The 25,698-nt window shown below is 44.4% G+C and overlaps 1 protein-coding gene across 1 annotated transcript; it reads left to right on the forward strand.

Annotated features, from left to right (window-relative positions):
* Nucleotides 1-1,338: 1,338 nt before the first annotated feature.
* Nucleotides 1,339-24,111, forward strand: FTCD (formimidoyltransferase cyclodeaminase). Its single transcript, XM_053362473.1, has 14 exons — nucleotides 1,339-1,528; nucleotides 4,302-4,485; nucleotides 7,550-7,678; nucleotides 9,051-9,139; nucleotides 10,398-10,577; nucleotides 11,425-11,562; nucleotides 12,432-12,563; nucleotides 14,104-14,165; nucleotides 14,881-15,010; nucleotides 16,579-16,740; nucleotides 18,397-18,440; nucleotides 20,406-20,544; nucleotides 21,639-21,734; nucleotides 23,561-24,111. The coding sequence occupies exons 1-14, from the start codon at nucleotides 1,451-1,453 to the stop codon at nucleotides 23,645-23,647; spliced, it is 1,650 nt and encodes a 549-aa protein (XP_053218448.1). The 5' UTR covers nucleotides 1,339-1,450; the 3' UTR covers nucleotides 23,648-24,111.
* Nucleotides 24,112-25,698: the final 1,587 nt, after the last annotated feature.

The following is a 25,698-nucleotide window of genomic DNA, read 5'->3' on the forward strand; positions in this document are numbered from 1 at the left end:
ATCTGTCATAGTTCTTGTTAAGCCGGAAAATCACAAAGAAGCATTAAGGTTGCTGCTTGAACAAAGTCTGCCCTAAAATTTGGAGCTGATCCATAGGTCCCTGGAGCAAGTTGCATGTATTTGTCTCCTGGTAGAGAGTTGCCAGTCCTGCTCTAGCCTCCTTTGGTCTGCTGTTCCATCTGCCATGGACGCTTTTGCTGAGATTCCTGCATTGCAGGACCTTGAGGTCCCTTCCAACTCATCAGTTCTATGATTCTATGATAATTGCAGTTTCAGCTGCTTATAGTTACAATGAAGAGTTCTTTGGCTTTGTATGCTCCTTGCAATTTTGCTTGTTCCTTTAAACCACTTCCTGCCAAAACATTCTGTGGTGATGGCATTCCCAAGGTAAGCAAAGTCTACTTTCCTACAGAAATTCTAGAACTCGCTGTGAGAAAGAGCATATTCTCTAACAGTCTTCCAATCGCTTCTGGATGGAACAGCAAAACCACAAACAATTATAATGAAAAATATTTTGGATGCTATAAATAAACTTAGACAACTTCATCTCAGCGAATGTTGTTTCTTATGAACATATATATCCCACAATATTCCACAACCACACACCAGTTTTTCCATCTCTGCTTGCTTCATGGGCAACAAAATGTGAAACAACTTTCCTTTGATCCATAGATCTTAAGATGTTCAGCAACACTAGTTGTTTCAATAGCTGTGTAGTTGTGTAGATCTATTTGTCTCCAAACTAGATTTATAGATTCTACATGTGATATTAAATGTGTGATCATACTTGCACATGTGGTTTGTTAAAAACCAAGAACTGCCATTTTACAACACCTGCACCTGAACCCCAATCTGGATCAGGGTGGTTGGGGTGTTAAACTTTTTATTCGCCTCCCCCACTTTCATTCAGATTCACTTTGAGGGGATGCACACACACAAAAACTCCATTGTTAAAATAAGCTTGTTGCCCAATTGTGATTATCTAGATAACCTCCCTCTGGAAGACCCCTTAGCCTGTAAAAGAAAAACAACAACAACATAATACAATTATTGTGGCCCCTTGCAGGCAAGGAGACTCATTCAGGTATGAGGTTTCAGAGAATAGTGCCCACCTTGTTAGATGCATGAAAGCAAAATTAGCAGCAACTTTCATGCAGTTTTTATAACTGTGGGGTGAATTCTTGTGAGAATAGTTTGACTGTTTTCGAGGTAGCATTTTACTTTAAGGGACAATGTGCTGCTGTGGGATGATGACCAATGATGAAGACAGGCTTCAGAAGCAGAGAGGACAGTCCAAAGTGCCATGGAGGCTGTTTGGAATAGTTAATGAGAAATCCCAGAGATAGAGGAAGGTCGTTGGCTTTAAGCCAGAGAGTTTCCTGATCCCATAGTTCCATTTTGTCACCCAGAGCAGAAGAGGGGGAAATCATCCAGGACTCCCCACAACTCTATGAAAGGAAACATAAACAGAGCAATGTCAAAATTAGTGGAGTGTGTCCCCAATTTTTCTGAAGGCAACAACAAAGAGGTAAGTTCAGAATTAGTTTTTGTATAAAGACAGTTCCTTTTGTGGCAATATGGTGGCAATATAATACTGCACAAAATCTATTTTCCCCCTGCCTAAATTAGTTTTGCAAGTTACTGGCTGAGTGTAAGCATATTTGAATCACCTGTCCATGAGAAATTAATTTTGAAAACAGTTTTAGAGGTGTACTGAAATTCTAACCCTATACATATCAGCTTAAATATACAGAACAAACCTAAGTTTAATATAACCAACAGCAAAAATAAAATTTAAAGGGAGAGGAGGGGAAAATACTTCTAAGTGTAAATGTTGTAAAAATTGAAAATACAATGTTTGGGGTAAACTTTAATGATTTGACATGCAAATGCAATGCTTTTGGAGGGAGCTTTCTTCTCAGGGTTTACCTGCATTTTTAAAAAATGAAGTGAATGCATATTACTTTTGCATGCTACTTTACTAGATTATAAACCCATCTGCTCTTGGCTGGGTGTGTGGTGGAGAAGCTTCTTAGTAGCTTTGTCTCACTGAAACTCTCTTGCTTTATTCAGAAAAAACACATGATCACACAGAGAAGGAAGGGGGGGAAAGGAAATGTCTTCCCCTCTCACTGTGTCCTTCCAACCTCCTGCATAACATCACCACCATTAACCTCTTGTTTTCTCTTGCTGCCCAGCGTAGATAGCAAACCAAACCCGTCCTGCCTCTATTATGTAGGGTAGAAAGGGTTGGATTGGATACAATCAGACACCATATTGAATGCCAGACAGTGGAATGAACCTTTCAAAACTGCATGGATTTTTTTTTTTTTTTTGGTTTCTTAGAATTCCCATGCAATACCAAGTACAAGGCTGCTGGTCAGTTATAAAATAGTACAAAAATATACAATTTTATAACATGCAGAGAATAACATGTGCTGAGAAACCAGAGAGAGGAGCTGAGGGAAGTCTGGGTTGGTGGTGGGAGGGGGGTAGGTTTTTTTCTTTTTTAGGGGGTGAGGGGAAAAATGGGGGGGAAATGTGGATGATGTATTTTTGATAAACTGTTATGTTGAAATCCCTAATAAAAATATTTTAAATAATAAAATAAAATAGTACAAAAATAGTAGAAAGGTGATACAAAATTAACTAACACACCCAATAAACCCACTAAATATACCGGTACCTTCATATCAGGCAGATTCACTTGAATTTACAGGGCTTTTTTGTTTCAGCAGCACCATCCCTTGACAGTGCCAGCCCCCCAGTAAGGTTGCCCACTAGCAATAGGTACCCAGCCTGGTTTACTTTTCTCAGCCTGCTCCCACCGATGTGTCTGTCAACTAGGATAAGGGATATGGGATTCCCACTGCCTCATGGTGGTCTACTTGGAAACAGGGAAACATCTGGATTCCAAGTGCCTTCAGCCCCTCCCTTGCTCTCCCAAGCAGGTATGCATGTGCCACATGAAAATAATCCCACACAAAGCAAAACTAGCATAACCAAACAGGAAAGAGATCTTTGGATTGTAATGGATATCTCATTTGATGTTGATGTGAACAGTAAGGTAAAGGTAAAGGTACCCCTGCCCGTACGGGCCAGTCTTGACAGACTCTAGGGTTGTGCGCCCATCTCACTCAAGAGGCCGGGGGCCAGCGCTGTCCGCAGACACTTCCGGGTCACGTGGCCAGCGTGACAAAGCTGCATCTGGCGAGCCAGAGCCGCACACAGAAACGCCGTTTACCTTCCCGCTAGTAAGCGGTCCCTATTTATCTACTTGCACCCGGGGGTGCTTTCAAACTGCTAGGTTGGCAGGGCGCTGGGACCGAGCAACGGGAGCTCACCCCGCCGCGGGGATTCGAACCACCGACCTTTCGATCGGCAAGCCCTAGGCGCTGAGGCTTTTACCCACAGTGCCACCCGCGTCCCTGATGTGAACAATACATCAATTTAATATGCAGCAGGAAAAGGCAAAATCCATGTTAGGGATCACTAGGAATGGGTTTCCTCTTTTTATTTTTTTAAATGTGACATGAGCATTTATTCACTTAAAGAGTTGTCACTTTAAAAGCAAAATCCATTCTGAAAGACCTGCAAAGCTGCTTTAAGTTGCTTGTGATCCCACAACCAGCAGCCAGCCCAAAGAGCAGAAATGGCAGAGCTACTTTTCCCTGAGCTCACTGGCAGGTGTGTGTACGCTTCAGCCATTATGTCTTTTGTGGTTCTTATATTATAATTCTATGTTGTGAAGCACACTGAAGTCCATGGATAAAGGGGGTATAAAGGTAAAGGGACCCCTGACCATTAGGTCCAGTTGTGGACGACTCTGGGTTTGCGGCGCTCATCTCGCTTTATTGGCCGAGGGAGCCGGCGTACAGCTTCCGGGTCATGTGGCCAGCGTGACTAAGCCACTTCTGGCGAACCAGAGCAGTGCACGGAAACGCCGTTTACCTTCCCACCAGAGCGGTACCTATTTATCTCCTTGCACTTTGATGTGCTTTCGAACTGCTAGGTTGGCAGGAGCAGGGACTGAGAAACAGGAGCTCACCCCGTTGCGGGGATTCGAACCACCAACCTACTGATCAGCAAGTCCTAGGCTCTGTGGTTTAACCCACAGCGCCACCCGCGTCCCTAAAGGGGGTATACTAATGTTCTAAATAATAACAACCCTGACATGACCACTTGCACAATATGCACACGCATGGACTGCACTCTTTGATCAGTGGATTTGCTTGCTCCCTGAATAGTCTGAAGCCATGAGCATGAGGTCCATGCGCTCTAACAGGCTCTGCTCTGCACAGGTGATCGATGAGATTGCCAAGGCCATCTCTCAGACCGAGGGCTGCATGCTCCTGGATGTGGATGCAGGCCCTTCCACCAATCGGACCGTTTACACCTTCGTAGGAAGTCCTGAAGATATAATTGAAGGTGCACTGAATGCGGCCAGAACAGCTTTTCAACATATCGACATGGCAAAACATAAAGGTAATGAGAGTGAGATAAGTGTTAATCATAGAGAGTAAGACAGACAAACAAGTTTTTATTGATGGCGCCTTGTTCAACTACTTTGCAACCTTCCTCATACTCTGAGCAGCTTGTTTTGTCCTAGATCCGGAAGAAACCAGAAATAACCTGTGAGAGGCAATGTGTACCTATAAAGGAATGGGATTTGGGATCCCACAGCACTGGGCATTTCTACATGCGAACTCTCTGGATTCTGATAGTTAAGGTGGGGCCTATGGAACCAGGTTGAAAGATCAGCCAGGAAAACCAGGTGGCCTTAGACAAGTTCCTCCTTTTCTCCTTTCAGCATAACCTACCTTGTGAAGTTGCTGTAAGGATACAATTGTCAGAAGCCAGAGTCAATAGTAAGGTAAAGGTAAAGGTACCCCTGCCCGTACGGGCCAGTCTTGACAGACTCTGGGGTTGTGCGCCCATCTCACTCAAGAGGCCGGGGGCCAGCGCTGTCCAGAGACACTTCCGGGTCACGTGGCCAGCGTGACAAAGCTGCATCTGGCTAGCCAGCGCAGCACACGGAAACGCCGTTTACCTTCCCGCTGGTAAGCGGTCCCTATTTATCTACTTGCACCCAGGGGTGCTTTCGAACTGCTAGGTTGGCAGGCGCTGGGACCGAGCAGCGGGAGCGCATCCCGCCGCGGGGATTCGAACCGCCGACCTTTCGATCGGCAAGCCCTAGGCGCTGAGGCTTTTACCCACAGCACCACCCGCGTCCCTAGAGTCAATAGTAGGTCAGCATAAAAACACCAGTGTCAGGGAAGTTAACTCTGTGCAATGAAACCAGAACAGCTCAAACCACGTGAGCCCAATAATTCTCCCCAGTAGATCTTGCTCCAATGAGTCGGTTGCAAGGACTGAAGGTCCCTGTCTTCCCACAGCTCCCTAAGACTCCACCTCCACCACATCCTTCCCAAACAGCCTGAGACTTCTCTGCCTTGTCTGTCTTCATTCTTCCCTCTTCATACTGGGAGACCAGGGGGGAGGGAAACTAGTTGTTCTTCTCCAGCCTCCTCTTCTGCCTCTGAATCTAGACTTATCTCTGCCACAGCCTCTTCCTGCTCACTAAACCCTGTTGCCTCTTCAGCTTCCAGCACCACCTCCTCCCAGTCTGCTCCCTCTTCTCCCTCCCTCCCACTCCCTGGCTCTGAGCCTTCTTCCCTTGGGGGTTCCTTTGGGGGTTCCCCGGCTGGTGCCTCCCACCAATCCTCTGCACCCAGCCAGTCCATGACAACAATGCAGTTACTCTCCTGTGTGTTAGCCTGAGCTCTTTGAGTAAGTAACAAATAAACCAATGTAGTAAACAAATGCAATCAATAAATAAGTATTCACCTCTGAGCCTCATGAGAATCGTTTCCAATTTATTCCAAGTTACACAACCTTACAACAGTCTTCCTTACCCAACTGTGGATTCAAGTCATGTGTCCCTGAAAGGCTGTCACTGAAACCCATAAATAGGAATCTTTAGGAGGAAAATGTAACACAAGTCCACAACAGGCCTCAATACAAATAACTCATCATTAGGTTGCTTTTGATACATCATTAGGTTGCTTTACAATTTACCATACACCTCCTGAATCATAGAATTGTAGAATTGGAAGGGACCCCAATGGTCATCTAGTCCAACCCCCTGTAATGCAAAAATCTCAGCTAAAGCATCCATGATAGATGACTATCCAACCTCCCTTGCCTCAGTATCATGAAACCAAAGAGGACACAATCACTTATTCCCAAGTTTCTGAGTACTTCCACTTCATTGATCAGTTCTTCCCTGTTGGTGAGGACCAGGTCCAAGATAGATGACCCCCTTTTGCTTCTTCTACCTTCTGGGAAATGAAATTGTCAGTGAGGCAATGGAGGAATTTGTTGGACCTTACATTATAGGCTGAGTTTGAGTTTCAACAGATATTTGGGTAGTTTTAGTCTCCCATGACTACCATATCTCTCCATTTTGAATGTTTGGCAATCTGCTCTAGGAAGGCATCACCCAAGTCTTCAGTCTGGCTTGGAGGTCTATAGCAGACACCCACAGGAAGGTCACTGTTGTTTCTCTCTCCTACAATTTTTACCCATATACTGCTTTCGATGCTCCAGGTCATGAATTTCTTCACAAGTGTACACATCCCTTACATATAATGTTCCTCCTCCTCCGTTCCTGTTTAGTCTATTCCTTTTGAGCAAGTTATACCCCTCAATTCCTACATTCCAGTCATGAGTCTCATCCATCAGGTTTCAGTAACAGCTATTAGTTCATATTTGCCATCCTGTATTAAGAGTTCCAATTCATCTTGCTTGTTTCCCATACTCTGTGAATTAGTATACAGATGAAACTATGAGCCATTCCCTCCATCTGCTTCCTTCTAGTAGTTTCCTGTCCTTTAGCAGGTTTCTGTAGCACCACCTCAGTTTCCTGTGCACCAGTGAAGCTATTATCCCCAGTACCAGGTGTTCTTCTGTCTTCTGTAATGTTGTCTCCCTCAGGATTTAGTTTAAAGCTCTCCCGATCAGGTTCTTGCCAACCACTGCGAGAAGTCCTTCCTCCAGGAAGTGGAGACCATGGTCCAAGAAGCAAACCCTTTTCAGATAACACCACCTGCTGAAGGGTCTTGGGGCACCGCCTGTTTTTCCTGTTGAAGGTTGGGGCTTGTATATGTGAAAATGGCAAGCATGGGAACAATGTAGCTGACCCCAAGTCACACCTGTGTACTTACTAAACTTTTGTCCTCTTTAGTAACAAGATGATGTTACTAAAATACTGTACCAAACACTAGTATATAGGACAGATATCTGTGATGTATTTCTAATGGATTGTTTTGAGGCATAGACTTGAATTTGTGGTGAGTAACTTTTTATCCTAAAATATATTCCACTTAATCAGTTACTCTTTCCATGAGGTTCAATGACTCTTTGTATTCAAATGCAGCTTCTTGTAAAGTCCAGTTTTCTCTGTATTTTATATTCTCTTTCCCAAAATTGCTGTTTTCCTTCCTTCTGATTTCCTGCATGTTTCTGAAGGACTGCCTTCCTCTCCTAGGTGAACATCCGCGGATGGGAGCCCTGGATGTTTGCCCCTTCATCCCAGTGAGGAATGTTACTATGGAAGAATGTGTCCAGTGCGCCAATCTGTTTGGAAAGCGTTTAGCAGGGGAACTGCATGTGCCAGGTGAGTTGGGTTTGCAAGACAGCACCTGGTCACTCCAGGCCACCAAGTCAAATTCCTTCAAAAATCTCTGTTGGCCACTGTAATGTATGCCTTATCAACTAAATATCTGGCATGTGGCACCTTTAAGGTAAACAGCTGTGACCCATGGGGTCAGCTCCTGGAGAGCTGATTAAGAAGGGTGGTCTGGCTGAAGCAGGTAGTTTCAACTCTGGAGGCCCCCAGTCCTTGTCAAGAATAATGTTTGATTTGCCATTAACTCAGCTTGTGGTGTGTTCCTATATGAACATCAGAAGACAAAATAGCCACCTCTCTCCTCATTTAGTTCTCCCTTCCTCTTGTGGGCAGGTTTGCACCCTACATTGCCTTGATGTATTGGCACATACGATGTGCACAGACATTCCAGATAAAGTGTGCTGGGGACATCTGCCCAGGGAGCCTATGCACACAGACTCTATATGTGCCATTGGTAGGGAATGTGTGTTATGAACCTATGCATGCTGGGTCGTCTAACATCACGGCACAATGAAAATATCAGATTCTATCTGTCTGGTGTTAACCCGGAAGTAACTGCAAGGGTGGCTGAGTTTTTATCAATAGTATCTCTTAGAGTGGTGAATGGCACTATTTAGCGGGAAGAAACTCCAATGAAAATCCTTGTTATTACATATTTTTACATGGCTGCTTGTTTGTTTATATTTTAAAATTTTATATATGACTGTTTATGATGGCCTATATTTGTAATGCCTAATAAAGGTTCCCTGTGCAGTTAGGGACTCTGTTCCCCGGAGGCCAGGGGCAGGGAGGGGGCAGGAGATGTGATCCAAGCTGCCGCCACCACACAATGACTTTTGGCATTTGCTGAGCGGTGTGAGGTGCTCTGCAAAGCAGTGAGTCCCATGCACCGTTGTGTGGCTGAAAGCTTCTTGAATTAACTCTGTTGCAAGCCAGCTCCTAGCCTGTGGCCATCTGGCTGTGAGTAGCTTGTGTGGATGCAGCGTGTTTTGAATGACACCACAAGCCAGCATTCTCAGTAGGCATGTCTGGCTTATTTGTGTACCCCCAACGGCAATCACACAAAGACCCAGCTAACCCCTGGGATGGAGTACACAACTCACAAGTTTCCCAGCACTCCCTGATTGGTCCCAGCACCATGGAGCAGCAAGCACAGAGTTCAAGAGGTGGGGCTGTCCATGGAAGGGAGCCCCCTGCAGTCTCCTTTTCCCAGGGCCTCCCCAAACCTGGAACCAGGCCTGCTGCTCCCTCCTTTCCTCTGACTCTTGAGTCCTGCAAAACCAGCTTCTTTAGGTTGCAGCCTGGCAACTCCCTGACTGGAGCCATGTGCTTTCTCAGTAAATCTGCCTCTCTTTTGCAGTGTATCTCTATGGCAAAGCAGCTCTGAAGGAGAGCAGAATATCCTTGCCAGCCATCCGAGCAGGAGAATATGAAGCCCTCCCTGAGAAAGTAAGACTACGTGTTGCTTGCAACAACAGCTGTACTGCCAACCCTTAGATCAACGGTCAGTGCCCTAGTCTGGGTAGCAATGGAGGCATTTTAAGAAGGGATGCTCAGATTTTATTGGATGGAGCTGGTTTATGGTTACAGCACAGCTGGCATAATGGAACTACCACAGCTGCCGCTTCAAGCTCCTGCTTACTGTTGTACTAGTTGCTAAAGTGTGAGCAAGTCTCTCCCAGTACTTGTGTGTGCACAGAGTGGAGACGCCCTCTCATTCCTGCTCGTGAATCATTCCTGCAATGTCCATGTGGATTCTGCAATCTAGCTTTATTGTTAGGTGTATATATCCATGGCATTTGCATCAAATTTGACTTACAGATTCCTTTTAATAGAAATGAGAAGAACATTCAAAATACACATGGCCACTTGGGCAAATTTCTTTGAGCACATTAGCTCAGAATATAAGTTTCTACAGTCGTACCTCGGGTTACAGACTCTTCAGGTTGCAGACGCTTCAGTTTACAGACTCTGCTAACCCAGAAATAGTACCTTGGGTTAAGAACTTTGCTTCAGGATGAGAACAGAAATTGCACGGCGGCAGCAGGAAGCCCCATTAGCTAAAGTGGTACCTCAGGTTAAGAACAGTTTCAGGTTAAGAACGGACCTCCAGAACGATTTAAGTTCTTCACCCGAGGTACCACTGTATTTTAAAGAGCTACTGAAAATACCAAATTGTGTTGATTTAATCTCAAGAAAAAAGTTGCATGAATAAATTCGAATGCAGGAATCCCCAGGTGAAAGTGTTCCAAATGATTTTTCTGACTAGACTGAGGACGGTTCTGCTTTCCCTGTCTTCTGAAATTCTCCTGTGCATGCTTAGTCTGTGATAGGGCCCACTGACAAACCAAGGTAAAGGTAAAGGTACCCCTGCCCGTACGGGCCAGTCTTGCCAGACTCTAGGGTTGTGCGCTCATCTCACTCTAGAGGCTGGGAGCCAGCGCTGTCCGCAGACACTTCCGGGTCACGTGGCCAGCGTGACAAGCTGCATCTGGCGAGCCAGCGCAGCACACAAGAGCAGACAGTAAATACGATTATCATTTGCATTCATCATCACACATCACAGTTCTCAAGGTAACAAATATCTCTGGAGTGTGACACTGCCCAGCAAGCCGGCTGTCTGGCTCTGGGTCTATCTAACAGTGAAATTGTTATTATTACTGGAATATTACAACCCCCTCCTTTTCTTTGTTTTGTTTTTTTTAAGCTAAAAAACCCAGAATGGACTCCTGATTTTGGCTCTGCAACCTTTGTTCCAAGATGGGGAGCCACAGTAACAGGCGCACGGACATTCCTCATAGCCTACAACATCAATTTGCTGTGTACAAAGGAGCTGGCGCACCGGATAGCGCTGAACATTCGGGAGCAAGGCCGTGGAAAGGAGCAGGTATTCCTGTGTCCAGGGAAGAATTGGCTTGCAGTTTCCCCCCTCCCATTGGAATCCTCCCACAATTCAGAAAAGGGCAAGGAAAGGAGAGATCTCCCCAATTTCCTCCCGTAATCGCTAACCCTGTATTTCTCTTCATTTTTATCACACTACATGCATAGAGTAGGCTATGCAGGCCACAGATGATGGCAGGGGGGAAATGTGAGTTCACTCATTGCTCACTGAAACTGGCAGCCTGCACCAGAGCTGCTAGGAATCAAGGTCTGACTAGAAGCCTGAGGGTTTTGAATCTTCTTTTCAGGGTCTCCTGGGAAAAGACAAAAGTCCTAGGCTGGGAAGATGGAACCAAAGGAGCGAACTAGAATCATAGAATCATAGAATCATAGAGTTGGAAGAGACCACAAGGGCCATCGAGTCTTGTTTGTTTTGGCCCAGTTCTCTAATCTGTCAAGGTCGTTTTGAAGTGTGATCCTGTCCTCTGGGCTGTCCTATATTCTCCTAAGACTGGTTAGACTTTTGCTGTGGTCTTTTGGCCCCTCTGCTTCCTTAAGGGTAGCTGATGAAGCAGACTCCAGTCCATCAGCCCTCATGCTATAATAATCTTTAAAGTGCCACAGGATTCCTTGTTGTCATTTGGATATGTGATGAAGCAAATGTATGAAGAGTTGTGAAAACAGAAATATTTTGGGAATGGGGTAGGAACTTTAAAATCTGATAGGAATATGATAGGAATGTTAGCTTTTGGCTGCTGGGGTTAAGAAGACAGGAAGTGCTTGGCTCCTGTTTGCCAGCTTCCCACCTTATTCTGTAGATGGTTGAAATTCTTGCTCCTGTTTGTGCTTTGTAGCCTGGGCGATTGAAGCAGGTGCAAGGCATGGGCTGGTACTTGGACGAGGAGAATATTGCTCAGGTTTCTGCAAATTTGCTAGACTTTGAGACCACTCCCCTTCACACCGTCTATGAGGAGGTCTGCAAGGATGCCCAGGTGAGCTGGACAAGGAGGTTGCGCCAGAGCATCCCAGAGATGTCCTGAGCTAAGACCTTTGGGGTGAAATGTGTCGGGAGCAAGGAGTTGCAGCCCAAAGCTCTTGCGGCTGTGCCTTTGGCTCACTTTTATGGAGCTGCTCTCTGGTTATAGAAGAACTGATTGCAGCACAGCACACAAAGAGAGAGAGAGAGAGAGCTACCAGTTTGTGTATGCATTGGCAGCTGGGCTAAGAGCAGGAGATCTGGGGGCTGCCCGGCCCTTTAGCTCACTTCCTGCCCTCTGCTGCAAACGCTGCAGAACAGCAGGGGAAGAGAGGGAAGGGATTGCTGCTCAATTGCAAATGTAAGCCAAATATCCCCCAGTATGGCACCAGAAGAAAGGGACACCTCCCCTTTTCGCCTATGTAGCATGGGAGTTACCCTCCCTTCCCTGTGCCCCAAACACAATGGGCGAGCTTTGCCTGTCTTCAAAGAGCTCTCACGCAGCAATGAGCACCTGTGAGTCCGCAAGGGTTAGGGCTGGGGTTTCTGCTTGGCGCTAAAGATATCAGACAAATGATCCCACTGCCAGCCATGCAAACCTTTCAAAACATGCGCGGCTTCTCATGAACTGGAACAGCATCGCTTGCAGGCTGAGATTGCATTAGTTATACCTTCTTCTCTGAGTGTTATTTGAGAACATTTCTGTATTGAGAGTCTTGGGTTATTTGGATTATTTTCTAGTTTATGCAGTAGTGTGAACTTGTGGTGGTAGAAACTTGAGCGTCATTCATGTTGCATCTCTGCCAGAGACTTGATGCCTTGAGCGTGTGTCTGGATCCCTGGGGTTGTGCTGGACTGCTCTCAAATTCCTGTTCTTGTTTCTAGGATCTGAATCTGCCAGTGGTGGGATCTCAGCTGGTGGGTCTGGTCCCCAAAAAGGCCATGCTGGATGCAGCAGAATATTATATTAACAAAGAAAATCTATTCATCCTTGAGGAGGAGCATAAAATCAGACTGGTAACCTGCTTCTTCAAAAGAGAAAGGAGTGAAATACTTGAGTATCCTATGAAATGTATTACTGTACAGTGGTACCTCGGGTTACATACGCTTCAGGTTACAGATTCCGCTAACCCAGAAATAGTATCTCGGGTTAAGAACTTTGCTTCAGGATGAGAACAGAAATTGCGTGGCGGTGGCGTGGTGGCAGCAGGAGGCCCCATTAGCTAAAGTGCTGCTTCAGGTTAAGAACAGTTTCAGGTTTAGAACAGACCTCCGGAATGAATTAAGTTCTTAACCCAAGGTACCACTGTAATAGGATTCTCCTTTTCCACACATACTTTCACTCTGTTTCCCAACTGGCTTACTGTGTTTTTGCCTTACTATATAGTGAGAATGGTTGACATGTGGGAGGGATGTAGAGAATTCTGATGGCAACGGGAGCAGAAATTCCCTGGTTTTGCTTATTCACCATGAGTGAAGAACAGAAATCCATTCAGAAAATAGGATTAGTAGTAGCTGTTGCTGTTGTTGACAGTCTGCAGATTATACATAATTGATTACTACTTCTCCATTTGCATTAAATTTCCTTTGCATTGAAATAAATGTGGTGGATTGATGTAATAGTAATATAGTAAATTATGTAAAATTCTGTCATAGTGGATATTAAGACGCATTACAAGCTGCAGTAGAATGGAAGCAGTACTGCATGTGATAAACCATGAGTTGGCACCAGTCTTTTCCATCCCTAAACTGTGACCAGCGCTGCTCCGAGACATTTTGGCACTTGAGGCAAAACACACACCCCCGCTGCCCCCCCCGCTGCTCTTTTTCTGTGCCTTTGATTCTGCATGTGGCTCCAGCTGCCTCCTTCCTTCCTTCCTTCCTTCCTTCCTTCCTTCCTTCCTTCCTTCCTTCCTTCCTTCCCCTTAATGGTCCATCACCCAGACTATCATCTCACCAGGAAACTAGCCTGGCACTTCCAAGAATTAGAAGGGGGCATTCAGCCTGCCCCGGGCAAAAAACCCCATAACTATATGTATGGTATATTTTAATGTAGTTGTTATTTTTATATTGAAGTGTGGTGTGAACCTAGAAGCCTTTGAGTTGAAGGGCAGACTCAAACAAACAAATAAATAGTTTTTGAAGTTAAAGAAAGAATGGGGGATTCTGAACAAATCTGAGAATTATTTCATCTGTTCTGCAGGAAGCACATTTTGCACACTCAGACTCTTGGGAATGGAAAAGGTGGACATATAAATAAATTTAAAAAGGGGGTGGGGCAAGGATATGCCTGAGAAGTGGAACAGTTTGAAAGTTCTGTTTAGGTTCATGGTGCAGAATGTTGTTATACTTTTTTAAAGGAGGTACAAACACATGTACAAAATAAATAGATCACACACCCTCTCAAAACGGAGAGACAGTTTGTGGGATGTGGGGTGAACTGCCCTGTTTTATCAAGTAATTTTCTTGAAGATCTGAACCCCCCCAATTTTGTATTCCCCAAATTATTTCAGTTTCTGTTTAGTGCAGTGAATCTCTATTCATTTTCCATTCTCAGGTAATCAACCGACTGGGGCTGGACTCCTTGTCTCCTTTCAATCCCAAGGAGCGCATCATTGAGTACGGATGTTTTCATTGTCCTCCTTCCATTTTTTGTTTGTTTGCTGGGCACCGTACATTTGGCAAGTTTGGCTGGGTTGGGTGCAGGTCCACACCACAGCATGCTCCTGGAAGTCCACTACATCAGTTTCCATTGCAAACAGGACCATGGGAAGTGCTGGGCAAGCGAGTCTGGGGTTGGGGTGACCCATGTGCTAGCTTGAAAGGGAGGAAGCAATGGGCCACTGGCTTCCCTACATTTCCTTATTTGTGTCAGGTAAAATTCTGGCACCCGTGTGTTGCTCTTTGCTTCCAGAGATGCTCACTGGCAGTTTGAGTGTCACACGCATGCCCAGCCCTAATCTGGGGAAGGTTTGTGAGGTTTTGAGATTTGACAGTTGTTTGCCCCACCTGCTTGAGATGTAATTAAATGGTCTCATGTGCCATCACATTTTCAAGGGAGTGAGTTTTGCTTAGAGAATGCAAGACCAATTCCTAGAAAGAGACAAAGCAATCCTCCCTGCTCTTGGTTCACCAGGGACAATGCTAGCGAAAAGCATCTGGTCATTGGGCTGTATTCTGCTAACATTGTAAGTCCTACTTTGAATCTTTGCAGAAGAGTTACCATCATCCTACACATGGCAGAGAGATGCCTTCTCCTTCCTTGACTTTAGTTCATTCTGTCCTCTTGACGTACGTGAATGTGCTTTTCCTATGTCCTTCTTGTCTTCCGAAGGGATATGGTGCAGGATGGCAAAGAGAGCGGCTGCCTGATATCCTTGCCTCTTCACACTTTTGTGCAGAAAGTTGGTGCCAGGTCAGCTGCTCCTGGAGGAGGATCCGTAGCAGCAGCGATGTCTTCTTTGGTACAGGAGCCACTTGTTTTTATTATGTTATATAGATTGCGTGTGCACCTTGCACATAAATCAGACAGGGCTGGCCTCCAAGTCCAGATGGGAGACTTGAATTCAGTCAAAAGTAGAGTGTAATCTGCATTGAGAGTATTGATATCACCTAAATCAGGGCGTCATCGGACAGTGCCATTTCTGCTTGCCCTACTCCCATTAAAGCAATATTTCTCTTAGCCTCTGGGTTGGGAGGAGAGGAAAAATCATTGTGTTTATTAATATTGCACATATGGAAACAGTACGATGAATAAAAACGGACTCTTATTGAAATAAAAATTGTGCAGTCCAAAAATATGGTTCCAAAGCTTAACTTACAGAATTTGTTCCAAAACAGACGCTCCAAACAATAATGTTCCCCAGAGTGGCAGGGGAAACCCAGCCAGATGGGCGGGGTATAAATAATAAAAAAAAAGATGATGATGATGATGATGATTACATCCAAATAGTTGCATAGAATCATGTGCTTGTCTAAGCACAGGTACAGCCTCTTAGAAATATGAAATTACTTCAAACAGAGCAGAACACAAAGCTCTGACTCTCCCACAGCTTTCATTACAGCCTGAGAGAGAGAGACCATTAGCATGTCCTTTCTTCTCTGGTGCTTGAGAACAAAGATCCAACTCCCACAAAATGGAGATTTGCAGCTGAATACTTATCATGTGATCTAAAGTTAAACACCTCGTCACAGAGTTGCAGAGATACATTCTAAGTTAATTATCAACCTGTTAGGCTCTCTGCAACTCCTTTGTTTAACTACAGTGGAAGTTTGCATGATATGCATTTCGCAGTACACATACAGAGTTATTTTCCAATTCAATGTACCATTAAACAATTATACTTTACAAAAATCCCATGAAGCTGAAGTTGGTTACTGTTTCCAGTTCCTTATTTACACAAAAGCACAGCTCGGTCAGAAAACTTTAATGATGAATCAAAGCTTACTGTGGGAAGCACCTCTCTCCTGCCAGTTTCTCGTTTGCCCTGCATCAAGCACAATATGCGAGAGGTGAACAGGAGATGTGGAAGAAGGGAGCACTTGTTGTATTTGATTGTTTCCATATCAGGACCCTTTAATACTGTTAAACCATTGCTTTTCAGGAATCAGCTAGATGCAGAGTTTAAAATGGTGTTTTTTATTCTCCCCATACCACACTCGGATGCTGATCTCCAAGATCCAGTGGGTTGGAGTGGTTATAGTGCGGGACTAGGATCTGGGAGACCAGGCTTCAAATCCCCCACCCAACCATGGAGCTCAGTGGGGGACGCTGGGCCAGTCACTGCCTCTCAGCTTAACTACACGTGATCTTAGCCTAAAGGCTGAGGAGCCATCTCAGAGGGTTATTGTGAGGATGAAATGGGGAAGGGGAGAGCCACATAAATGCAATAATAAGCATTCAATATATGTTTACTGAGAAGAATGCTGCATTTGGCAAAGGTCCCACTTCTCCTGGCTTATACAAACCCGTTCATTGTACTGATTAAGGGTGTAAATCTGTTCTTAATTGTTTCATTTATTTTACTTCTAGGGGGCAGCACTGGGCTGCATGGTGGGGCTGATGACCTATGGGAAGCGTCAGTTTGAGGATCTGGACCCAGTCATGAGGCGGTTGATCCCTCCATTCCATCAGGCCATGAAGGAGCTGCTAGTCCTGGTGGACACAGACTCTCTGGCTTTCAGCAGCTACATGGTGAGTGAGAGCCAGTGTGGTGTAGTGGTGAAGAGTGGTGGACTTGTAATCTGGTGAATCGGGTTCGCTTCCCCGCTCCTCCACATTTAGCTGCTGGGTGACCTTGGGCTAGTCACACTTCTCTGAAGTCTCTCAGCCCCACTCACCTCACAGAGTGTTTGTTGTGGGGCAGGAAGGGAAAAGGAGATTGTTAGCCGCTTTGAGACTCCTTAGGGCAGTGATAAAGCGGGATATCAAATCCAAATCCAAACTCCTCTTTTTGACAGCGGAATTCCTCCTGCATTCTTTACCCCCTTGTTATCTTCCGCAACACGTCTCTCTCTCTCTGCATTGAACAGGAAAGGTAATAATTTGAGGATTGGGAACAATTTTTAATTATTATCGGTGATGTGATTTCATTTCAGTCACCTGGAATGCTGATTGGAATGACAAATGTAGAAAGGTAAGTCCCGGGACAGGGAGGGATGGAAATGTGCTGCCGCAAAGAGCAGCCTTGTCTTTACCAGAAGAAAATAAGAAATGCAGACAACGGCTGGAGATGTGGGAGTAAACATGAGAACTTGGTACATATGATGATTAACTGCCCGATGATAAGATCATTTTGGTGTGAGGTGAAAAGATATATAGCAAGAGTAATAAAAAGAAATTGTTATTTAGGGGAATTGAATTTAATTCTAAATTATATACCGGAAACGTGGGAGATTACAAGGGGTCAAAAAAAATGGATGTACTGTGCCATATTAGAAGCAAAATTTACCCACTCTGGAAGAATGGCAGATGAAGATGATCGACTGTATGGGATTGGCAGAAATGACTGGCAGAATCCGTGACCAGGGAGAAGAGTCGGCGGAAGAAGATTGGAAGAAATTTAAGGACTATTTACAGAAATATTGTAAAATTAAAGAATGTTGAATGATGTTGGATTGAAATTAAGGGGTTTCCAGCTGCAATGTTTTGAAATAAGGATTTGCTGAGTAAATAATTTGAATTGGAATACAAGAAGGGGAGGTATGAGGAGGTCAGGGAAATATGTCATTGAAAATTAAGTACTGTGAACGGTATGTGTTTTTAAACTTTTTTGCTTTTTTCTTTTTGTTTGTATAAAATTGGAAATTTAATAAATATCTTTTTTAAAAAAATAGAAGCAAAAAAACTTGTTTTGATGAATTGGAAGAGCCGCAAAAAGATTCCATTTAGCACATGGGTCGATAATAATGGACAAGACTAGCTACATACGAACGAATTGCATGTCGACGCAAATTAAGAATGGATAAATATGACGAAATCTGGAAGGAATATTTAAGCGATAAGGCGGACGGTGGCGGGAAGTAGGGGGAGGAGAGGTGGGGAAATATTGTTAAAAAGGTGTAGTTATAGGTATATCAGTACTCAAATCTGAAATGTTAAATTGTGTTATGAGTGTTATTGTGGTTTTTGTTGTATGTGTTTTTTGTGGTTGTTGTTTGTATTGAAAAAATGATTAAATGTTGTTTTTTTTAAAAGAGCAGCCTTGTCTGTCTGGGTGCAGCTTGGGCCTTGTTCTGTAAACTGGTGGTTCTACGATGGGCAAAGTGGAAGATACTGGGAAGCAGTTCTTATAGCCTGAATAACTACTGGACACAGTTAACTTAATATGTTTTTCTCCCTTCCCCTTAGGCTGCTATGAAGCTCCCTAAGAACACACCTGAGGAGAAAGAAAGGTATGTATCAATATCTCACTTTCCATCTGTTTAACAATCATGGCTACTAAATAATCTTTTGTATGTACCTGGTTGCTGAATTTCCCTTAGCTCCTCTCATACATCTACAGATACTTGGAATAAGCAATGGCTTCTACACCTGTTCAGAGTGATATAGCCACTGTTAGTCATGCTCAGAAATCAATGGACAATCAATAAAGTCTATATATCAAAGCATGTGATTAAGAGAGTCTGTGTACTGGTCCAGTAAACGCTTCCGCTGCGCCACCAGCAACAGTTCTCTTTGCAGAGCATTAATTAAGTCCAGTGCAGAGATTCTTGTTGCAGTACAAGCTTCAAAGTCTCAGCAGCAAAGAAATAACGACACAGGGAAGCCTGTCTTTCCAAAGACAGGTTTATTGCAGAAAGATAACAGAAACACCTCCGGAGCTTTCAGACATTTTTGCTTCACGCCCCACAGGCAGAGAAAACAAACACTCTTTATATACTGAGCAACTTAACAACTTAACGAGCTTGACTACTTAAAGTCACATGACATTGCTAACTTGCCAGCATCTTAGGTTTCACACCCTAACAGTGATATGTGGACATGTTGGCCTAAATGCTATGAAGAGATTCCTGCAAGGTCTTGCAGTTATTGAAAGAGAGGGTGGAATGTGGATGCAGCTAAATGAACTCATGGTAGCTCATTTTTGATTAAATATTACTTGAATGAGATCAGACAGTTTTCACTGATTCTCCGTTCCCTGTGCACACAGCCTGCACCCCTCTCTCTCCAGAGGATTTGGGGGGACCTCTGGAACAGTTTGTGAGGTGACACACAACGGTGGCTGCAGGAAAAAGGAGAAAGCCACACAGATGGTGGGGTACAAATGACAAAATCATTATTGTTATTGAAATGTTAACCTCCTCTCTCCCCTCCTTTCTGCTCATGGATCAAAGAGCCTTCCATGCTAACCTTGTGGGGCCTTAATTTAGGGTGGTATTAGCTTAGGGGGCCCAGAGTCCATTGCCTTCTGAGCAACTGTCACCAAAAGGCTTGTCCAAATGTGTCTCTTAATTTTTAAGGTGTTGGAAGACTCTTTGCAGACTCTTTGTTCCCCTCTGCAATGTGTCTTTTAGGTATCATTTCCTTGTTTGTGATTTCCAGTTGAATTTACTAGAAATATATTTGGTATATACCGTATTTTTCGCTCTATAACTCGCACCCGACCATAACACGCACATAGTTTTTAGAGGAGGAAAACAAGAAAAAAAATATTCTAAACGAAACAGTGGATGTATGATTTTTGTGGTTCATGCTGTGGCCACAGACATGTGATCTGACGGTGAGTTTGGGGTAGCCCAAACCACGTTTTAAGTGGGGAGGGAAGGAAAAGCACTCAAGGGACAAGGAACACGCGTGGGGTGGGTGGAGAAGGATGCTGTTAATAATGCAGAAGAGGGGTATAAGAGGAGAAGGCTCCTGTCCTCTCCCGCTTTGCTCCTTTAGAGGCTCTGCTTCTCTCCTTCCTCCCCGGCTCGCTGAAAAACTTTGCTGCTATTAAGCCAGCTGAGTGGGGAGGAGAGAGGGACAGAGAGCCTGCTTGCAAAAAACTTTGCTGCTATTTAGCGAGCTGTTCTCTCCCTCCTCCCCAGCTTGCTGAAAAAAACAGCTCCGGACTTGTGTAAGCGGCTCCTCTCCTCTCCCGCTTTGCTCCTTTAAAGCAAGCAGGCTCTCTGTCCCTCTCTCCTCCCCACTCAGTGGCTTTTCTCCGGCTTTGCTGCTTCAAAGCGAGCCACGGAGGAGGGAAGGAAGGGGAACCATGGATCCTCTGCTCACGACTGCAGCAGATCCCCCCGCCATCCGTAGGCATTCGCTCCATAACACGCACAGACATTTCCCCTTACTTTCTAGGAGGAAAAAAGTGAGTGTTATGGTGCAAAAAATACGGTACCTACTTTTGTATATTTACTCTCTTGCAGGCGGACAGCAGCCATGCAGCTGGGCCTGAAAAGTGCGGTTGGTGTTCCCTTTTCACTGGCAGAAAAAGTTCATTCTTTGTGGCCCCTTTTAAAAGAAATGGCCCAGCAAGGAAATATAGCCTGCAAATCAGATATACAGGTATAATACGCATTTGGTGGATGAGAAGCATTCATTTAAAAGGGCTGTGTACCTGTTTTATCTTTTTAATAGATCTCTTAGATATATGTGAGTAGTTTTCATTCTATTGCTGCTTAATTGTTTTTTTAAACCCCCCCATTTTAAAACTGTTCTTATTTTATCTGTAAACCACCTTGAGTCCCTGTGAAAAAGTGGGGAATGAATGAAAGAATGAATAAAATAATCAAATAATGTCTCTGTTCTGTTTTTTAAAAAATCATTTAAATTATATTTAGTCTAAAATTTATTTTTAGTCAGGTTTTAATTTTATTTGCTAAAACCAGCCTGGGATTCTGTCAATGAAGGGCAGATTAAGCTTTTAAATAAATAAATATGATACGCTGATTACAAATTTTCTAAAGAAATAATTGTAGATCATATAAGAATTGCAAAGCACTTTGTATGCTAACAGGTGCCTTAGACATGGCAGATAATTACATTTTATCACTGCTGTTTTGAAATTAGTGGTTTAAAACTGCAGTTTTGAAAGGTTCAGTCCACCATCTTGATTCAAAATGGCATCCCATTTTGTCCAAACATAGATGAAAATCTGCTCCTTGATTTAAGAAACCATCATGCAAAATTTGGTTACAATATCTTTAAGAGGTGTCCAAACGTAAAGAGAACAAACAAATTTCAAATATATATATATATTACATTGTCAGTTATACTGTGTGTGTAGATTTTTTGTAGACCTAAAAAGGAGTCCTTGGGCTGAAATGTGCTACAAGAAGATAGTATCTTCAGGCTACAGATGAAAGTAGTAATGTCTCAGCAAACCATAAAATAGATAAATTACTATTTTTATCTTGTGAACCACCCTGAGATCTTATGATGAAGGGTTGTATATAAATGTTAATACATAAATACCTACAAACATGGACTTGGGTAGTGCAGAGCATAATAGAAGCCTAACCTTTTAAGTGCTTCCGCATGAGCTCCAGAATGCTCTTACCAGTTGCTGGTTTGGGTGGTTTTCAGGGGTTCATAGTGACATGAATCTTTTACTGATGGTGTTTGAAGTCACAGGCCTCCTCTGTGTGCTTTGTCTACAGGTGGCAGCTAAAGCTTTAGAAGCTGGTGTGTTTGGTGCCTATTTCAATGTTGTCACCAACCTGAAAGATATAACAGATGAAGGCTTTAAGCAAGAGGTAAGAAATGCTCAGGCTTTCTGCTCCAGGGATTATGTTAACCTCTAGTTAAGTGCTGTGTCTGGCATTGTTCATACAGGCAAATCAAATATGTTGATTTCAGTTCTCCTGATTTCTATTTTTTTCCAGTCTTAAATTTGCTTTTCCATATTTCCACCAATAGCTTACAATTTATTTCTCCCCCTCCCCCCAAAAAATCCTCATGGAAATTCTTTAGCATTTTAGGACAATTTTATCTGAATATACACATTTTTCAACAGCAATTTTCCCTAATGTATAATAGGTTTGTGTACGTTTTTTTTACTAATACACACATACTTTACCCTAATATATGCATTTTGTGCATGCTACTTGGCTGGAAAGATGCACTGCAAAATTCAGAGAGCTGCAAACGTCAGAGGATAACTGGGGTTGGCCGGATGTACTCCCTCCCTTGTAATCTGCTGCAAACAGGCGCTAAGGCAGGCATGGCCAAACTTGGCCCTCCAGCTGTTTGGGGACTACAACTCCCATTTTTTGTTGTTGTTTAGTCGTTTAGTCGTGTCCGACTCTTCGTGACCCCATGGACCAGAGCACGCCAGGCACTTCTGTCCTCCACTGCCTCCCGCAGTTTGATCAAACTCATGCTGGTAGCTTCAAGAACACCATCCAACCATCTCATCCTCTGTCGTCCCCTTCTCCTTGTGCCCTCCACCTTCCCCAACATCAGGGTCTTTTCCAGGGAGTCTTCTCTTCTCATGAGGTGGCCAAAGTATTGGAGCCTCAGCTTCACGATCTGTCCTTCCAGTGAGCACTCAGGGCTGATTTCCTTAAGAATGGATACGTTTGATCTTCTTGCAGTCCATGGGACTCTCAAGAGTCTCCTCCAGCACCATAACAGGACCAGTCGTCAGGGATGGTAGGAATTGTAGTCCCGAAACATCTGGAGGGCCAAGTTTGGCCATGCCTGCGCTAAGGGAATTGTCACAAAAGGTCCATCTGACCCTCCATATTCTTCAAGCCCTGAACATGGGTGGAAGTGGCGAGGCAACCTAACTAGCTACACATGTCCTTAAATGTGTTTCTTGTGTGTCGTGTGGGGCTGTTAAATGTAATATTAAGCTGGAACGGGGTGGGAGCAGGCATTTTGAATTGGGACCACAGCTTGTGGGGAGAGGAGGTTTAACTCTTCCTTCCCTTCCCCCAATCCTGATGAAAATTCTGAGGTCTCTTCCAACTCTATGACGGTGGTCAGGGCCTGCCTGCCAGTGGGGCAGGGTGAAGCAACTGCCTCAGGCAGTAGGATCCACAGGGGCAGAAGATCAGGCCCCAAGGACCCGCTGCCTCCTCTGCAGCACACAAGGTGCCACCACATACGGGCACACCAATGGCCAGAGTCCCATGTCCCTTCCTGGCAGCAAGTCTCTGCCAGGGTTTTTCCTTGAGAAGAAGTCCTTGTGGCGTGTCACCCCCCCCCTTGTGGCAGGGGGCCCTTATGGAGTCCCCTCTCCTCGCCCAGTTCCAAGGAGAAGCCACAGCAGTGGCACTTCAGAGGCCGGATCTGTGGAGTGACAGAGGGGGATGTTTGGCCTCAGGTGCCCAAGGATCTTGGGCTGGCTCTGTCTGTGCCACGAATGAGGTCAGGGACCAGAGTCCCTCGAGTCACATGGCCCACCCCTTGTTTGTACAGGCTTGGGTAACCCAAAGCTGAGCATGGGGATTGTAGTCCTTAAATGGGAAGGTTGGGTTATGGCTAGAAGACTCTGCCCCCCTGCACACATACTTCTCCCCAGGGCTGCTTCGTGCATTTGTGCTTCACACAATTTTAACTCTCCTGTTCTGTGTAGGTGCAAGGGAAACTTTCCCACTTTTTAGAGGAAGCCAAGAAAAGTACTGCGTTTGTGCTACATCATCTGGAGAAGCGGACAATGTGAATGATTCTTCATATCAGGAACTGCTTATCTATGGACGTATAAGAACCAATTGTAGTATTGCCAGGTTGTATGTAGATAGACATGCAGATATTTTGCCGAGTGAAATACCAGAGCAACAGCGCTTGTGATTTCTGTTCTACAGCTGCAAATGCAGAGTTCCATGTGCCCCAATTCTTGTCTTGCACATTGCTTCCTTGGTGGCAGCATGGGGCTTGTTGTTCTTGGTCACCCCCTTGAGCCAAGGTAGCCCCACCCACACCACCAGGATAACAGGAGAATGCATTTCAAATTGCTCTGTGTTCTAGTAAATGCTTGTTATACAAAAAATGTCCAATGTATCAATCAGAGTCCAACTTCATTGCATTGTGCTTGTATCTGTGTGTTGTATTGATCAGTCTAACGATTGGTTTTGCCTGGATTTACTCACAATAATTTCCTTTCACAATAAAGCTATAAAGAACTGTATGCCGTGAACTATATGGCGTGCCTAAAGTGAGTCATTAATAGATCCAGCTAGCACACTGATTTCTGAGCTCTGAAAGGTTGCAAGCAGGACTTTCTTCTTCCTCTCAGGTGGGCCCCATTGCCATTCTGAAAGAACGAGGGAGGCGTCCAGGATGAGTTCCAGCACCCCTCTTTCCAGAAAAATAGCACTAGTTGGAAGCAAAGATGTTTCCTCGTCCTGTTATTTGCAGCAAGGCAGCTGCTCTTCTGCTTCACGTATTTATCACACCCAATATCTGCTTTTATTTATTACCCCTCTAATTACAACAATTAATCTACATTGCATTTATCAAGTGGCATGTGAAAGGACCCTGCTCAGTCCAACATTCAATAACCTCCACGTCACCTGTTTTTGAAATTTTCAGCCCACTCCCTGCTGGGGTGCGTTACAGTGTCAGAAGGCTTGCTCTCTCCCTGTCTGTGAGGGCTCAGCAATTATGGCCTTTGGCCTGACTTGCGTCACTGTGGAAACAGGGTGGAAACAAAGATAAGCTCCTTTATCGAGACAATTTGACTCCAGCTCTTGCTTCCGCTCCAAACTCTGGATAATTCTGCATATTGAGCTCGCCAACCTAGAATAAGTTGCTCCTCCTGTTTTTCATGTATGAGTCCTGTATCATGTGCTTACAGGGAACCTTTAATTCACTCTGCAGTCATCTGCAATATATCTCTTACTGGGCTGAATTCAAAGTGCTGCTTTTGGTGTCTAAAGCCCTGTACAGGTTGGGTCCAGACCAAAGATCACCCCTTATATGCTCACCTCATCACTGTGCTCTGCAGGGGAGAACCTCCTGCAGAGACCATGTGATCAGGCCTTTAGTGTTGTGGCACCTGCCTTTGGGGACGCACCTGCTTCTTTCTGCAGAGTCCTTAAATTTAGCTTTTCCCAGTCTGCACCTGTACTGGAATTGTTTTAAAGAAGTTTCATGACTTCTTGTTTGATGCTCTTTAGAAAGGTGGGATATAAATTTAATAAATAAACAGACCTTTGTGCAGCCAGATCAGACAAAAACAAAGTAAATGGCATTTTAGTGCTATGCTCTCATCCAGTGTAACCCCTTGCAATGCAGGAATCTCAATTAGATCATCCATGACAGAGGGTCACCCAACCTCTGCACAAAAGTTTCCAATGAAGTAAAGTCCACCACCTTCCGAGGGAGTCTATACCACTGTCAAACACCTCTTGCTGTCAGAAAGTTCTTCCTAGTGTTGAGTCCAAATTTCCTTTCTTGTAACTTGGTTCGAGTCCTACCCTCTAGAGCACTAGAAAACAAGATTGTTTCATTTTCCATGTGACAGCCCTTGAGATATTTGAAGATTGCTATCCTATCTTCTCTCTGTCTATTCTTTACCAGGCTAAACATACCCAGATCCTTCAAGCGCTCCTCATAAGGCTTCATTTCCAGACCCTTGATTCTCTTGGTTGCCTTCTGCACACATTCCAGCTTCTAAAGAGCCTTCTTAAATTGTGGCACCCAGAACTGGACACAGTATTCTAGGTGTCGTCTGACCAGAGCGGTACTATTATTTCCCTTGAGTGGTCATTA

Source organism: Podarcis raffonei, chromosome 1, assembly GCF_027172205.1.
Source record: "Podarcis raffonei isolate rPodRaf1 chromosome 1, rPodRaf1.pri, whole genome shotgun sequence".
NCBI classification, from domain to species: Eukaryota; Metazoa; Chordata; class Lepidosauria; order Squamata; family Lacertidae; genus Podarcis; species Podarcis raffonei.

Excerpts from the sequence above, each read along its gene's own strand:
- FTCD (XM_053362473.1), top strand. The coding sequence starts at position 1,451 with ATGAAAGGAAACATAAACAGAGCAATGTCAAAATTAGTGGAGTGTGTC. Across the intron at positions 9,140-10,397 it reads ATGAAGCCCTCCCTGAGAAA|CTAAAAAACCCAGAATGGAC; the intron begins GTAAGACTACGT and ends GTTTTTTTTAAG. Across the intron at positions 21,735-23,560 it reads ATGAAGGCTTTAAGCAAGAG|GTGCAAGGGAAACTTTCCCA; the intron begins GTAAGAAATGCT and ends TGTTCTGTGTAG.